This window comes from Schistocerca cancellata, chromosome 3 (assembly GCF_023864275.1).
Source record: "Schistocerca cancellata isolate TAMUIC-IGC-003103 chromosome 3, iqSchCanc2.1, whole genome shotgun sequence".
Classification (NCBI taxonomy): Eukaryota; Metazoa; Arthropoda; class Insecta; order Orthoptera; family Acrididae; genus Schistocerca; species Schistocerca cancellata.
The window spans coordinates 293,976,480-293,994,352 of NC_064628.1; the positions used below are offsets into that span (position 1 = coordinate 293,976,480).

At 43.3% G+C, this 17,873-nt stretch overlaps 1 protein-coding gene across 1 annotated transcript in view; it reads left to right on the forward strand.

The window, feature by feature from the left end:
• Positions 1-9,269: 9,269 nt before the first annotated feature.
• Positions 9,270-17,873, forward strand: part of LOC126174993 (uncharacterized) — a 397,453-nt gene continuing 388,849 nt past the window's right edge. The window contains exon 1 of the mRNA XM_049921476.1: positions 9,270-9,468. Within this exon, the coding sequence (XP_049777433.1) occupies positions 9,372-9,468 (97 nt within the window). The 5' untranslated portion in view covers positions 9,270-9,371. The remainder of the gene's footprint in view (positions 9,469-17,873) is intronic.

Sequence of the window (17,873 nt, forward strand, 5' to 3'; positions counted from 1 at the left end):
TGGGAGCGAAAGCTGGGTGGATTCAGGTTACCTTATCAACAAGGTTGAGGTTACGGATATGAAAGTAGCTAGGATGATTGCAGGTACTAGTAGATGGGAACAATGGCAGGAGGCTGTCCACAATGAGGAAATCAAAGAAAAACTGGGAATGAACTCTATAGATGTAGCAGTCAGGGCGAACAGGCTTAGATGGTGGGGTCATGTTACACGCATGGGAGAAGCAAGGTTACCCAAGAGACTCATGGATTCAGCAGTAGAGGGTAGGAGGAGTCGGGGCAGACCGAGGAGAAGGTACCTGGATTCGTTTAAGAATGATTTTGAAGTAATAGGTTTAACATCAGAAGAGGCACCAATGTTAGCACTGAATAGGGGATCATGGAGGAACTGTATAATGGGGGCTATGCTCCAGACTGAACGCTGAAATGCATAATCAGTCTTAAATGATGATGATGATGATGATGATGGTAATGGAAGCTGTACATTGTTGATGTAACCTGCTTCACAGTTGTATATGGGCTGTGAAACAGATATCTGTGTGTGGAAGATGAATTACGAAAATCTAGTTGTAACCTACTGGTTGTAAATGTATTATGAAACTGAAATTATAATCTGTATGTTGTAATCTGAAAATGTAATGATGTATAATGTATTGAGCTACATATTTCAGAGATTTTCTTGTCATCTATACCTGTCATACCTGTCTGAACGCCCATAGCACACAAAATATTTGTTGGCTTAAAACTATGATTGATCTACACTCATGCTCATAAATTAATGATAATATTGACACAGTGTGAAACAACGCTCTGGTGGGCGGTTTGTGAGTTTAAATCACCTCGGGTTATGACCATGCGGTGCATTTGACCTGCGGTCGCCGTACGGTGGCGCTGGCAGCAGCCCACATACGCAGAGGTGTGTTGGTGCATGTCAGAGAACGGTGCAGCGAGTAAGTGTGCAGACGTTTTCAGACGTGCTAATGATGACTGTGAGATGAAAATAGCTCAAAGAACACATGTTGGTGACGTTATGAGGAGTAGAATACTAGGGCGAGATGGAGGCTGGTCAAACACAGCAGGTCGTAGCAAGGGCCCTCCGTGTGCCACAAAGTGTGATCACAAGATTGTGGCAACGATTCCAGCAGACAGGAAACGTGTCCAGGCGCTACAGTACGGGACGTCCACAGTGTAAAACACCACAAGAAGGCCGATATATCACCATCAGTGCCCGCAGAGGGCCACGGAGTACTGCAGGTAGCCTTGCTCGGGACCTTACCGCAGCCACTGGAACAGTTGTCTCCATACACACAGTCTACAGACGACTGAACAGACAAGGTTTATTCGCCCAGAGACCTGCAAGGTGCATTCCACTGACGCCCGGTCACAGGAGAACGCGTAAAGCCTGGTGTTAAGAACACAGTACATAGTCATTGGAACAGTAGTCCTAGGTTATATTCACGGACGACTCCAGCGATTCTCGCCGCGTTTTCATCTGGCGTGAACCAGGAACCAGATACCAACCCCATAATGTGCTTGAAAGGGACCTGTATGGAGGTCGTGGTTTGATGGTGTGGGGTGGGGTTATGATTGGTGCACGTACACCCCTGCATGTCTTTGACAGAGGAACTGTAACAGGTCAGATATGTCCGCCTTTTCAGGGGTGCAGTGGGTCCCACCTTCCTCCTGATGGATGATAACGCACGGCCCCACCGAGCTGCCACTGTGGAGGAGTACCTCGAAACAGAAGATATCAGGCGAATGGAGTGGCCTGCCTGTTCACCAGACCTAAACCCCATCGAGCACGTTTCGGATGCTCTCGGTCGACGTAACACTGCACGTCTTCAAACCCCTACGACACTTCAGGAGCTCCGACAGGTACTGGTGCAAGAATGGGAGGCTATACCCCAGCAGCTGCTCGACCACCTGATCCAGAGTATGCCAACCCGTTGTGCGGCCTGTGTACGTGTGCATGGTGATCATATCCCATATTGATGTCGGGGTACATGAGCGGGAAACAGTGGCGTTTTGTAGCACATGTGTTTCGGGCCGGTTTTCTCAACTTATCACCAATACCGTGGACTTACAGATCTGTGCCGTTTGTGTTCCCTATGTGCCTACGCTATTAGCGCCAGTTTTGTGTAGTGCCACGTTGTGTGGCACCACATTCTGCAATTATTCTTAATTTATGAGCATGAGTGTATTTCCAAGAAAGATGCATGGCTTAAAATGGAGTTGAAAAATCGCAAAAAGTGGGGTACGTCGAACAAGATAGCGGTTATGGGGTACATGCTGATTGGCTGTTTTATTTTAATGTCTGGTAAAATACTGTACTCTGATTGGAGGAGAGGGGTGATGTATCATCATATAAAAGGAGCGTGGCTTAGGAAAGGGGTGCAGCTCCAACCGCCACTGTCCAAAGATTGGCAAGTGTGCGTATTTGTCGCTGAAGCCCTTTTCCCTCCTGCTCTCGGGTAGCAGAGTACATGTGGAGTGCACATGTTTTTTTGGGCTAGTCAATAGTTCGAGTTCCTCGTATGAACGTTCACCAGTCGATATACAGGAAGCGAAATCAGATCACGTACAAACTAGATCCACTTCGAATGTCAATATTATAACAGGAAACTTCCGAAGCATTTGTAACACAATGCCTGGATTTACCAGCCTCCAGGAAAACTATCGCTCTAAAATTGTACCGAGAGCTGCATGAAACCCGAAGTAGAAAGCTCAGAAATATAAATTAACGTAGCATGGAATTTAAATCGAAAGGAGAGGTTAGACGTAATAGGAGGGACAGCGTTCACTGCAATCGACAAAAATGTTATGTCTATCGAGGTCGAAAATGAGTCTGACTGCGAAATTATCTGAACGCTAGTAACCGGTTTAGGTGATCTCAAATTTAATCGTCAGATTTTTTTCAGCCACCCATTTCCGCTTTAGCAGTTGCAGGACTATTCAAAGAAAGTCACCGCTCAGTAGCGTGGAAGTACTCTAGTCATGCAATGTAAGTTGGAAACGTCTTTAACGTACCGAGTGTCGTTTGGGAAGATTATTGAATAATTACCGATGATACAGATAGTCTTGTAAAGTGCTTCTGGGTACCCTCTCCGTAAACTGCCTTGAGCAGCTAATTCAACAACTCCAACAACTCACATGCAATGGAAATATTTTCGATTTCGCAGCTATAAACGGGCCCTACATTACCGACAGTGTCGGTATAGAGACATGAATTGGTAATCATGTCATCTTAGCGACAGTGGTTACTGAAGTTAATAAATAGATCAAAAAGGCTAGAAGACTTTTAATACTGGAAACATGAGATAAGTAGTTGTTAGCAGCCTATTTAGTCAATGAATGGACATCATTTAGTTCCAATTTGATGGACTTAGAGGGGTTACAGAAAAAGTTTAAAGTGATTATAGATCGCGTTCGGTAGAAGTATATGCCTGGTAAGCGGATTATTGACGGAAAAGATCCGCCGTGGTTTAATAACAAAATTCAGAAAATACTGAGGAAACAGAAACATCGACTGATAAAAGTTAATAGAAATTCGAGTATTTATAGAAACATCGGTGTGCAAAGCATACTACAACTTCCAACGTCTACGTTATCGAAACTTTTTGCCGAGAATCCTAGAAAAACCTGGTCCCGAATAAAATCGCAAAGCTGGTAGAAGGCTTCTATTCAGTCACTGCTTACCAGTCTGAAGCGGCAATAGGGGACCACAGAAGGGAAGCCGAAATTTTAAAATCCGCGTTAACAAAATCACTCACGTTGAAGGATCGTACAAACATACCATCCTTTGACGGCCGCATAAACTTCTTAATAGAGAACATAGAAATAGGCCTCGCTGACGTTGAAAAGCAGCTGAAAAAGCACAAAATAAATAAGCTGCCTGGTCCGGATGGAATCCCGACATTCGGTTTTACAGAGAGTACTCTTTGGGGTTGGCAACTTACTGAGCTTGCATTTATTGCGTATCTAAATTCAGCTTGTCCTTTATTCGCTCGGTGTACTGCGAAGTATTCATGAAGGACAAAAGATAGAGTCCACATTCCTAGATTTCCGGAAAGTATTTGACACTATGCTGCAATGCACACTGTTAACGAAGCAGTTCCCAAATGTGTGAGTAACTCGCAGTTCGTTGACCCGGGCGACTAGAGTTCATCGGAGACAAAGGCACCCTCAGAGGTGCCCCAGGGAAATATGGTAGGACCCATCTTGTTCTCTGTGTAAATGAACGATCTGCAGTAGCGTCCTGCTACTGTTTGTTGGTGACACTGTAGTGTATGGGAAAGTGTCGACGTTGGGTAACTGTAGGAGAAAACAGGATGACTTTAATAGGGTTTCTATTAAGTTTGGGTAAAGGAAGTTTGCTCTGAATGTAGAAAAATGTAAGTTAATGGAGGTGAATAGGTATAACAGTCCTGTAGTGCTCGAATATAGTATTAATGGTGCGCTGCTTGAAACAGTCACACCAACCATACACCTAGGCGTAACGTTGCAAAGCGACGAGCGCGTAAAGTTGGCTGTAGGGAAGACGAATAGTCGACTTCGATTTATTGGGAGAATTCTAGGAAAGTGTAGATCATCTGTAAAGAAGACAGCATATAGAACGCTAAAGCGACCCATTCTTGAGTGTTGTTCAAATGACTGGGATTCCATCCCTCGCCTCCCTCCACCTCCCCCCCCCCCCTTTCCTTCCCAGTCGGATTAGAGGAAGACCTCGAAGAATTTCTGAGGCGTGCTCCTAAATTTGTTCGATCAACACGTGAGTTTTAGGGAAATATTCCATGAATTGAAACTAGAATTCCTAGAGGGGAGAAGACGTTCTTCCTGCGAAACACTACTGAGAAATTTTAGAGAATCGGCATCTACAACAGACTGAAGAACCAGTCGTTTCTGTTCCTCCCTACATTTGCCAGTGAAACAGGAAACGAAATGATTATAAATGGTGCAATGTATCCTCCATCACGCATCAAAGAAAAAGGTGTCGAATCCACGCAGAAACATGTTTTTTAGGTGTCGATGTAAGACTGGGAAATAACGTTCACAGAGCCATTTTGAACCCATGGCAAAGGGATAAATTTTAAGGGTGGATATTTTAAAAAATAATAAAAAGATTTGTACGAGAAAGTTTTTCTTCCATTGTTTCTGTGAAAATCTGAAAAGCGACCTCATAACTGCTCTGTATGGTTCATATGAAAGTGTAATAGAGATTCTTGGAGAACTTAAATGTTAGTCTTCGGTAGAAACGTGGCATAGTTTTCACGAAACACATTGGGTGAATTTAGAGAAATTTTATGCAAGGAAGACTGTATTTACATTCTGTTGCCCCCAACGTGCCTGTCGCCTAGGGATAAGAGAGATTAAGGCATGTACAGAGGCACGTAGGCGGTCAATTTGCTCTTGCTCCATTCGCAAAAGGAATAGGGCATAAAATCACAAATACAGTCGCGAAGTATCTTCCCCAAGCACTCTACAGTGACTTTAAAAGTATACGGGATGTTAGAGAGAAGTGTTTCATATTTTCAAAGGTGGTAGTATGTACCAAAACAAGAAAAATGCCCAATAAACATGGGCTCTAAAATGTATACCTTCAGAGATATGAGCACTCGTTCATTTTCGCTATTGTGAAATATATCTCTTCTAATGGAAGCTCTTTGCTATTACTAACGATCTACAAATGCAGTCAACAAATGCGGACACATTACTCTGCTCTTGTCCATGGACACGGAATGCACTAAGCATCTGTTGGTGGAGACGGGTTTCGTGCATGATGGAGCACCAGCCCCTTTTCTCTGAAATGCCCGAGAATACCTCACACAGACATTTAACGGGCAGTGCATTGGTCGGCTTGGTCCAGTACGCTGGCCAGCTCGTTCCCCTGATCTGAAACCCTTGGATTTTTTGTTATTGGGACGCTTGCATAGAAGACGCGCTCCTGTAGCGTTCTTAGGGCTTGCATACGGCAGGGAAAATCCATGGCCCACTCGGGAGTATTCAGAGTGTGCGTGATTCTCTAAGCCTTATTATGAATGGACACTATGTCGAGCATTTCCTTTAGCGATGGCTCACAAGTGCAGGTCGTAAGTAATAGCAAGAAGTTGCATTAGGAACAGAATAATGAATTGTTATGTGTTTCTCATTTGCTAACAGCATCCTGTAGTCGCTCGTAACAGCAAAGAACTTGCAGTAGGAGAGATGTGTTTTACAATAGCGAAGGTGAACAAGTGCTCATTGTTCCTCAGGTGTGCATTTTAGAGTCCATGTTTACTGGGCATTTTGTTCTTCTCTGGTCCGTACTGTCAAAATATGGAATACAATTTTTTAATACCCTGTGTAATAGATGAAGCTGTTTAACGGAACAGGATTTTTCAAACCAAGCTTTCGGTGTATCTGAAAAGGAAAGAAGCGGTCAGTGAACTGGAGTGGAAGACGATGGAGTCGAAGCGGATGTGGTCAAATGCAAATGGATGATAGGTGGACCAGGGAAGTTCTTTTGTAGGTTCCCATTCAACTCTGGGTCAGGACTATACTTTTACATGCACTGATGAGCCAAAACATTATGACTTCTGTGCACCGTGAGGTTAAATGCCTCCTAGTGGGGTTGAGGGCACATGACTCAGTAGGGAAAGAACCGAAGAGAGTCGAATGGACAGTCGTTATAGTGGAGATTGGTTTTGACAAAGGGTATTATTGTGGCGCTGCGGCTGGAAACGATAACCTCTGAAACGGCGAAGTTGGTCGCCTATTCGCGCACTACTGTCGTGACCAGTTATGGAAAGTGGTTGAAGGGTGGTGAAATAACGAGTAGGTTGAATGGTATTGGACGATCACGTCTCATTACAAAACGTTGAGGTCGGAGGATTCCCCTCTGTGTAATCCAGAATAGGCAGCCATCTGTGACATATCTGTCGACAGAATACAATGCTGGTGCAGTCACAAGTGTTTCGGAGCATCGAGCTCCACATCACACGACTTTTACATGTTCCCATGTTGACCCAACGACATCGTCAGTTATGATTGCAGTGGGCACAGCAACACTGAGTTTTCACCGTCGACCAATACAAACGTGTTGCCTGTCGAATGAATCGTATTTCTTGTAACAACAGGTCGATTGTTGGGTCTCATATGCTGTCATCCAGGCGAATGGCTGCAGCAAACATGCACCGCGCCACAGATGCAGACGAGTGAGGGCAGGATTATGCTATGTGATACATTGAGTTGGGCTTCCATGGGACCTGTGGTGGTAATCCAGGACATTATGACAGCGGTGAACTGCGTGAATGTTATTGCGGATCACCTGCATCGCTTAATGCTGGAAGTCTCCCCTTACAGCGATGGCATCTTCCAGCAGTATAACTGTCCGTGCTGCGTGGTCATAAACGTGTCACAGTCTACATCTACATCTACATTTATACTCCGCAATCCACCCAACGGTGTGTGGCGGAGGGCACTTTACGTGCCACTGTCATTATCTCCCTTTCCTGTTCCAGTCGCGTATTGTTCGCGGGAAGAACGACTGTCTGAAAGCCTCTGTGCGCGCTCTAATCTCTCTAATTTTACATTCGTGATCTCCTCGGGAGGTATAAGTAGGGGGAAGCAATATATTCGATACCTCATCCAGAAACGCACCCTCTCGAAACCTGGCGAGCAAGCTACACCGCGATGCAGAGCGCCTCTCTTGCAGAGTCTGCCACTTGAGTTTGTTAAACATCTCCGTAACGCTATCACGGTTACCAAATAACCCTGTGACGAAACGCGCCGCTCTTCTTTGGATCTTCTCTATCTCCTCCGTCAACCCGATCTGGTACGGATCCCACACTGATGAGCAATACTCAAGTATAGGTCGAACGAGTGTTTTGTAAGCCACCTCCTTTGTTGATGGACTACATTTTCTAAGGACTCTCCCAATGAATCTCAACCTGGTACCCGCCTTACCAACAATTAATTTTATATGATCATTCCACTTCAAATCGTTCCGCACGCACACTCCCAGATATTTTACAGAAGTAACTGCTACCAGTGTTTGTTCCGCTATCATATAATCATACAATAAAGGATCCTTCTTTCTATGTATTCGCAATACATTACATTTGTCTATGTTAAGGGTCAGTGGTTTGAGTGGCGTTAGAGTGAACTCAAATTGATGTCTTGGCCAGCAAATGTGCCTGATCTGTATCGACTAGAACACTTAACGGGCAGCAGGTGCGTGCCCATAAACCACCATACCGTAACTTGTGGGAATTGATTGACCTGTGCGTAGACATCATAAAATGGTTCAAATGGCTCTGAGCGCTATGGGACTTAACTTCTGAGGTCATCAGTCCCCTAGAACTTACAACTACTTAAACCTAACTAACCTAAGGACATCACACACATCCATGCCCGAGGCAGGATTCGAACCTGCGACCGTAGCGGTCGCGCGGTTCCAGACTGAAGCGCCTAGGACCGCTCGGCCACCGCGGCCAGCCGTAGTCATCATACTTCAGGAATCATGTCAAGGACTTAAGAGAATAATAAGCTGCGACATTGTCGCGAATAAAACAGTGACCTGAATAGAGAATAAATTTCCTTTACTTTACGTCTATGGTCACAAATTTTTTGTCAACAGATGACCGGTTTCGGTTTACAAAACAGATCTGAAGATTGCCATTATAGACCGAAACCGGTAATCTTTTGACAAAAAGTTTGTGACCATAGACGTAAAGTAAAGGAAATTTACTTATAGAATCCACGCGAAGCAGAATCTTTATTGTAATGTGTTTGAAAAATGGAACAACACTCTATTAAACAGGTAGTCATAAGGTTTTGGCTCATCTGTGTACGTTAGTCTTCGACTACATGCATGCTCGTTGCTTCTACGTGTTTTCTAAATGATTCAGATTCTATCACTATAACTTTCATAGAACGATGAATACCGTAACAAATTTTTGTTACATCATTGGGCGACTAGTTGGTCTATGTGTTCCAGATGAAAAGAAGAAATATCAAATTAGCTCTTTATCGCTTTTTGTGTGTTGGACAGGGAATCGACTTTTCCTAGCAAAGGAGTTTCGGTAGCAGATTCATTAATTTTAGAGCCTTGTTTAACGATCCTATAAAGATTAAAGACAACCTTCCGTCACAGCTCCTCGTAACTACACATTGCCCTCGTGCAGGTGCAAACGGCTTGCTACGCGCTTGTGCGTGTTTCAAAATACGGCCACGAGAGCGCGCCGCTGTCCATCATGGACGCCGTGCGCTTCGGCGCGGTCATCAAGCTTCAGTCGATCCGCAACCGTGCGCGAAAACGGAGCAGTGTGGCTTGCGCTCCGATGTCAGTGACAAGTGCAGTGCTGTGATACGACTATCCGAAGCGACAACAGTAGCAAAATGATAGCCGAGGGCAAGACTTTCTTCCTGCGTTCTGCTGTTTTCGTTGGACTGGCGTCAGTGGTGACGACGATCATTTACTTCACGCCTGTACCAGGTGAGACACATCGAAATGACTTGACTATTGTCCAGAACTTGGACGCCTGTGTGCTTGTTCTTCACTGAGTGTTCAGGCTATTACATTCGTCATTGTTGTCAGTATGTCTGTTTCTTTTAAAATAGAGAACACTAAAAGTCGTAAATACCACAAAAGTTACTTATTTTTAGTACGATGATTTTCGTAATATAAAGTACGTCCATATTAAAAGCTGGTTACTAAATCTGACACTTGAATTGGTCACACACAGTACGGCTTCACGTCCGAAAATATGTTGTATAATTAATTTTAACCTGCAGAATAATTTTTTTTCAATGCACGTAGAATAACATTCTGAAATGTGGTTTAAAGAAAGGCAGCAGTAAAAAAACTTTGTTTTGAAATTCACTCACTTGTTTTTGGAACTGTTCGTAAGCATGAAAAGTTAAATTACCTATGTGACAGCTAATATATAAATGACGTACTCAAAGCGCAGGGGTTGTAAATCTGACTGTTGCTCCACAACTATATTTAATGAAGGCGCCAAATATAACGCGCATTGTGCGACTTCGTACTTTGTTAATGCGAGCGAATGGACTAACAAAAAAAGTAAAGTGCAATAGCCCCCCATTCTTTTACCTTGTTATTCGGGAATTGCACAAGGTCCAGGGTAAAATTTTTGCTCGAGCACCAGACCCGTTTTTACAATTGCATTAAAAGTACCAAAAGTGAATCTTCTCTTTCGCCCAAAATTTTGGTGAAGATGCCACATTTTGTTCCAATCGCAGTTAATTGTTTTGTAAGTCGGAAAGTACCGCTGATAAATCTCGATCACGTACTGTTTAAAGAATTTTTATTCTCCTATGCTTCATATTTTATAACTAGTAGTCTGTGTGAGAATGGCGAATGTCGATGAGTCTGCGTTAGGCATCAAACTGAAAACTAATGCAGAGCTTTCCTTCGTATAGTTTGCACGATGCATTTGTGACACTGGCTTCTTGAAACTGTTGGTTCCACTTGTCTGTGCTATGCCACTGAGCAGGGGTACGGGTATCTGTGTCAGTCTGCTCCTGAACGTCAATCTGTGGGTCTGTGCTCCAGAACCTGCAAACCTTCCTTCAGGCGAGGGCGTATTAGTCGCTTCCTGCGGTATCTGCGTGTGACTGCGGAGAACGCACGCACTGTTGTGAGTTGCCGGGTTATCCCGATGCAGACAGAATACCGGTTACAAGTCGTTTTCTTTTTCTCTCCTTTTTTGCGTTGCTTTAGCGTTCTGTCAACAGCAAACTTTTTGTGTCAGAATCGACGTGAATGTCGTTCGTTTACAAAAAGCTCTGCTTCCGACTGCGACAAAACCAATTTTTGAAAAAAAAACAACTTTATTGTAAATTTTAAAATCACCCCAGCTTCATTCACAGGAACATACGGTTCATAATAGAGGTACAGAAAGATGACGTCTGCCTTTCCTGGATGTTTGGATTAGGTGGAAGAATGATTGCTCTCTGGGGCATTCAGTTTATCGTAAGCCTACTCATAACGATTTGTACTTACAATCGAGTTGACATCACCCGTGACGAACTATGACTGTACTTAAAACACCTGCACGCGGAACTCACACAGTCTCTAATCCAGATATTTTGCCTAAAGAGCTGCCCACCTAAAGACAGTATTCAGGGAAAATGGATATGCTACCCAGTAGATCAACGGGACACCATCAGTTAAAACCAAGAAGCAGGAAATGGACGAAGAGGATAAAACACCGGCAAAATCTCTAGCTTTTCGTCCTTTTATTGACAATATTTCGTTTAAAACAGAAGAATTCTCCATAAATTTAAGATGAAAGTGTTTTTTCGCCACTATCTGAGATTACAGATTTTCTGGGGTCAGTAAAGGGCAAATTTTTACTGAGTAAGACTGGAATTTACAAATTACCTTGCCAGTGTGGAAGAATGCTGTATCAAACATTAACGTTGTACTCGCCTTTTGCAACCAAGTCTGCTACTGCAAAACGTTGTATGTCGACCGGGATTTCAATCGAGTATGATAAAACAGTACTTTTGTATGAATGTGTGATCTCTGTTGTTTCGAATATGCCCAGAAAATCTTCTCGTAGGCCCCTAAGAGAAGCCTCTCAGTCCTTACCCATAAGTCTATAATCCTCAGCACCAGTCGGACTGTTTATAACTTTTTATAGTGTAAACATCGCACGCTTCACAAAACGGAAAAACGTACCACCATATGACTACAGTATCAATCAATCGCAATTATCCGAAACGGTGAACTCATACAAATACTTGAGTGTAAGTTTGTAAGAACACGAAATGGAACGATTACATAGGCTAAGTTGTAGTCAAAGCAGGTGTCAGACTTCTTTAAATTTGTATAAGACACTAGGAATAAGCAACCAATCTACAAAGATAATGCTTACAGAACACACGTGCAACCCTTTTTAGAAATTTATTCAAGTGAGTGGGAGACTAACAGGGGAATTGAGCGTATACAATTAAGGATATTGAGTTCGAGGCAGTGCAGCTAATCGAACTTCTTTGTATATTACTGCATGTGCTGATAGAATATTGAGAGACGTGCATTATCTAATCAAAAGTATCCTAATATGGTATATGCCTACCCTTCGCCTTTTTGACGGCTTTAGCTCTACTGGGGGACACTTTCAACGAGGAGCCTGAATGTCTGTGGAGAAATGGCAGCCTATTCCTCCTCAAGAGCCGATACCAGAGAAGGCAGTGATGTTGGACGCTGGCGTCTGAAGTCAACGGTCTAACTCGTCCCAAAGCTCTTGAATTTGGCATTGAGACTTTGGGCAGGACAGTCCACTTCAGGAATGTTACTGTCCACAAACCACTGCCTCACACATGCTGCTTTACAAGAGGGTACCAGCAATAATCGCCTCCGAAGTGTTCCTATGCCGTACGCAGTACACAATAGTATCAAATGTTGTGTATATGCGGGTGCACAGCTTCCAGAAATTTCGTAAAAAGACAAAAGATCTAAAGATACAGCATACAATGAGCAATGTTTTCTTTTACTGTCAAATGCGTTCATATCTTTCCGCATTTAGCATTTCCTTAACAGCGCCCCCCCCCCCCCCCCCCATGCCGCAAAAACTTCCACCGTACTTCACTGTTGGCACTACATATGATGTGTGTGGATCGCCCGACAGTATAGGGTGCTCCATCATAACAAGTCAGTCATTTCTAGACGTCCACTGTGCAGTGAAATGAAATGCCGTGTGGCTAGGGCCTCCTGTCGGGTAGACCAGTCGCCTGGTGCACGTCTTTTGAGTTGACACCACTTCGGCGACTTGCGTATCGATGGGGATGAGATGATGATGAAGACAACACAACACCCAGTCCCTGAGCGGAGAAAATCGCCGACTCAACCAGTAATCGAACCCAGGCCACATCTCGAGTGTTGATTAGCACTGACTACAGAAATTTGGAGCTTCTGATGAGCTGCTCGACAGTTGTACCCCAGTCTTTTTAACTCACCACGAACGGTCATTGTGCTATCTGAACTGCTGGTAGCATTTGGGAATTCACTTTCGCTAATTTCGTGCGACATTTTACAACCATTATCCACAATGATCGACGGTCCCTGGCTGTATGTACATGAGATCTGACTGTTCAAATGGCTCTGAGCGCTATGGGACTTAACTTCTGAGGTCATCAGTCCCCTAGAACTTAGAACTACTTAAACCTAACTAACCTAAGGATATCACACACATCCATGCCCGAGGGAGGATTCGAACCTGCAACCGTAGCGGTCGCGCGGTTCCAGACTGTAGCGCCTAGAACTGCTCGGCCACTCTGGCCGGCTGACTGGTCAAGGTTTAGCTTTGGATGCTCCTTCGCATTCCCTCTTCACAATCACATCACCAGCAGTCTGCTTGGGCAACTTTACACGGGTGACTGGTCCACGTTCGAAGTCTCTGAGATCTTCTGAGCGACCCAATCTGCTGTTTCTGCTGCTCTACTGAGAACACAGTACCCCCACCCCCCTCCTTTTATACTGGCGAGTCCTCCTCTCGTGACGTATAGTGGTAATTTCCCGTTATGTAGGGGGGAGGGTCCGGATACATTTTATCAGATCGGATGTATAACGTCAATTTAACTGACTGAGGGTCGTCTGATAAAACATTAAATACCCAATCTGTGTTATTTAAATAATCATTTATTGTATGGTGTGTAGTATTAAGTAGCCTGCTTCAATTCCGTTTTTTTTAAATATTTTGGTCTTAGTTATCTTTTTCATTTTCGTGGGGCATTTATTCTACAATTGGACTGTCTAGTAGAAAACAGTTTTAAGTTTTTTTGTTTAATTTCTGAGCCTTGTTCCATGACCATGAATGGAGTTCGTGCCGTAATAATTACTAATGTTTTGTTAATGAGCATAATGGGGAGATGTTTTCAGATAATAGTGCATTCTTATTCCCAATTTTTTAAGCAGATTTGTACAACGGCCCCAATTATTGCTTTTGTTATTGTCTTGAAGTTTTTTTATGTTGTCTGAATATTGTGAGAATACTTTGTGTATTTGATTACACATAAAATAACATAGTTAAGGATTGAGGTTACTACTAACTCTGAAGTTAAGACCTAAATTTCAATGATATTATCGTCTAAAAAACAGCAAATATATAGGGTAGGGTGAGAAGTTCAGAAATAGCAGTTAAAGACTATAGTTTAGGTACAAAGATACTTACAGTCGATGTAGCTCCCTCTTAAGTCAATACATGTACTTACTCTAATATCAGCTACTCCAGCGATATGGAGACGTAATCAAAGTGGTGACGAGATTATTTGAATGAATCACAAATCATCCTAAAGCAGCTACAAGTCTAGTAGCCACGGAAAATACGTTATGTGGGATAAAATAGATACCCGAACGTCATTAGGATCGAACTGTTCGGATTTCGTCACTAAAGCCACATTCACACAGATGAACATGCTCAATCCCCCAAGTACGATTCTAGAAGTTCTGCATAACTCCTTCATTTGGCTCAAAATGTTATCTAACCATACGTTTCTTAAGATATTGGACTTTATAGAATTCAGAGTGTGCTAAATCCGGTGATAGAAGTGGATTTTATAAGAATTCTTTCTTCAAATGCGCCAGTTTTATCATTTGGAAAGCATATTTGAGGCCAGGTTAATGTAACCAGTGAAAAATCTCTCTTGTATTCCTGGCCTCTTCTAACTTATTCTAATCTGAGTGGTTCAGAAGACTTTGGCAGTGTGTGTTTTACTTCTACACGCTCTCTGTACCTGCGCTCCGTAAGAAACATTGCAGTATGTGGTGAGGGGTACTTCTGGTACCGCTTCTTCCCCCTCTCCCTTCCCTGTTCCATTTAGGAATAGCACGTGGGAATAACGACTTCGGTAAGCCTCCGTATTAGCTCTAATTTCTCGTATCATCATGGTCATTTCGCGAGGTGTATGTGGGAGGAAGTAATACGAGGTACGACAATAAACCAATGAGACTGATGTGAAAAAAAATGTTGCTTACCGTTTTAGTCTCCTTCAAAGTAGTTCCCTTCTGATTGCACACACTTTTTCCAGCGCTTCTGCCACTGATGGTAACATTTGTGGAACTCATCTTCTGTAATATCCTCTAAGACCCTCATCACAGTTTTTTGGACATCTTGTGTTGTTTGAAAATGGTGTCCCTTGACCGCCGTTTTGACTCTTGGAAATAGAAAAAAGTTGTACAGAGCGATATCTGCTGAATAAGGTGGCTGCTGTAGTACTGAAATTTGTTTTGAGGTTAAAAATTGCTGTACTGACAGAGCAGTAGGGGATGGCGCATTATCATGATGCAGAATCCAATTATCAACAATGTTGGCATGGACACGAACTCTTTTACGAAGTCTTTCTAAAATTTCTTTCTAGTAATATTGATTAACTGTTTGTCCAGAAGGCACTCACTCTTTACGAACAATTCCCTTGGAATCAAAGAGGTTAATGGTCGTCCACTGCAGTCTTCATCAACATTCGTCCTGCCTTCACTAAACATTTTATGCCAACGAAAAACTTGAGTTCTTGACATAACCTTCTCTCCAAAAGCCTTCTGAAGCTTACCGTAAGTTTTCGTCGCGTTTTCACCCAATTTAACACAAAAAGAAATGGCATACCGTTGCGCAATATTATGCGGTTCCATTTCCGTGACAAGAGACCAAATACGATAACTTATTACAGCACGACTGAGCAGTTGCATCGATGTGCCGCTTGGAGTAGAAGCAGCTTATAGACCAAGGTCAAAGATATTGTGCCTACGCACGCCAACAGGGTTGCTACATCTTGCAAAGAAAATCAGTCTCATTACTTTATTGTCGCACCTCGTATGTTGTCCTACTCTTCATGGAAAGTCCTCTGTCGAAATTTCAATAGTAAACCTCTTGGCGAAGCACAACGCTTCTCTTCCAAACGATCCCACGGCAGAACGCGCCGCTCTTCGTTGGATCTTCTCTATCTCCTCTACCAGCCCTAGCTGGTAAGGGTCCCAGACTGATTAACAGTACTCAAGAATCGGTCGAACGAACGTCTTGTAAGCTACCTCCTTCGCGGATCAGTTACATTTTCTTCAGATTTTTCCTACGAATCTCAATGCGGCAACTGCTTTCCCTACTATTTGTTTTATGAGCCATTCCACTTAAGGTCACTCTGGATATCTACATCTACATCCATACTCCGCAAGCCACCTGACGGTGTGTGGCGGAGGGTACCTTGAGTACCTCTATCGGTTCTACCTTCTATTCCAGTCTCGTATTGTTTGTGGAAAGAAGGATTGTCGGTATGCCTCTGTGTGGGCTCTAATCTCTCTGATTTTATCCTCATGGTCTCTTCGCGAGATATACGTTGGAGGGAGCAATATACTGCTTGACTCTTCGGTGAAGGTATGTTCTCGAAACTTTGACAAAAGCCCGTACCGAGCTACTGAGCGTCTCTCCTGCAGAGTCTTCCACTGGAGTTTATCTATCATCTCCGTAACGCTTTCGCGATTACTAAATGATCCTGTAACGAAGCGCGCTGCTCTCCGTTGGATCTTCTCTATATCTTCTATCAACCCTATCTGGTACGGATCCCACACTGCTGAGCAGTATTCAAGCAGTGGGCGAACAAGCGTACTGTAACCTACTTCCTTTGTTTTCGGATTGCATTTCCTTAGGATTCTTCCAATGAATCTGTCTGGCATCTGCTTTACCGACGATCAACATTATATGATCATTCCATTTTAAATCACTCCTAATGCGTACTCCCAGATAATTTATGGCATTAACTGCTTCCAGTTGCTGACCTGCTATTTTGTAGCTAAATGATAAAGGATCTATCTTTCTGTGTATTCGCAGCACATTACACTTGTCTACATTGAGATTCAATTGCCATTCCCTGCACCATGCGTCAATTCGCTGCAGATCCTCCATTGTTACAACCTCTCGATACACCACAGCATCATCTGCAAAAAGCCTCAGTGAACTTCCGATGTCATCCACCAGGTCATTTATGTACAGGGTGATTCAAAAAGAATACCACAACTTTAGGAATTTAAAACTCCAACGACAAAAGGCAGAGCTAAGCACTATCTGTCGGCGAATTAAGGGAGCTGTAAAGTTTCATTTAGTTGTACATTTTTTCGCTTGAGGCGCTGTTGTCTAGGCGTCAGCGTCAGTTGATGCTAAGATGGCGACCGCTCAACAGAAAGCTTTTTGTGTTATTGAGTACGACAGAAGTGAATCGACGACAGTTGTTCAGCGTGCATTTCGAACGAAGTATGGTGTTAAACCTCCTGATAGGTGGTGTATTAAACGTTGGTATAAACAGTTTACAGAGAATGGGTGTTTGTGCAAAGGGAAAAGTTCTGGACGGCCGAGAACGAGTGATGAAAATGTAGCACGCATCCAGCAAGCATTTGTTCGCAGCCCAGGAAAATCGACTCTCAACTGTATGGAGAGTCCTACGAAAAAGGTTAGTTATGAAACCTTATCGTCTGAAATTGGTTCAAGCACTGTCTGCAGCTGATAAGATTAAAAGAATCGATTTCTGTGATTTTATCCTTGCTCAAATGGAAACAGATGAATCTTTCGTTTCAAAGATTGTGTTTAGTGATGAAGCAACTTTCCACACTAACGGGAAAGTCAACCGTCACAATGTCTGTATATGGGGCACTGAGAATCCGCGGGAAACAACTCAGTATGAACGTGACTCGCCTAAGGTGAACATTTTCTGTGCCATTTCAGCCAATAAAGTTTTTGGTCCCTTTTTCTTCGAAGGTGCTACTGTAACTGGACTACAGTATCTGGAGATGTTAGAGAATTGGCTGTTCCCTCAGCTCGAACAAGAAGCACAACAATTCATATTTCAGCAGGATGGAGCGCCACCACATTGGCACTTATCTGTCCGTAACTACCT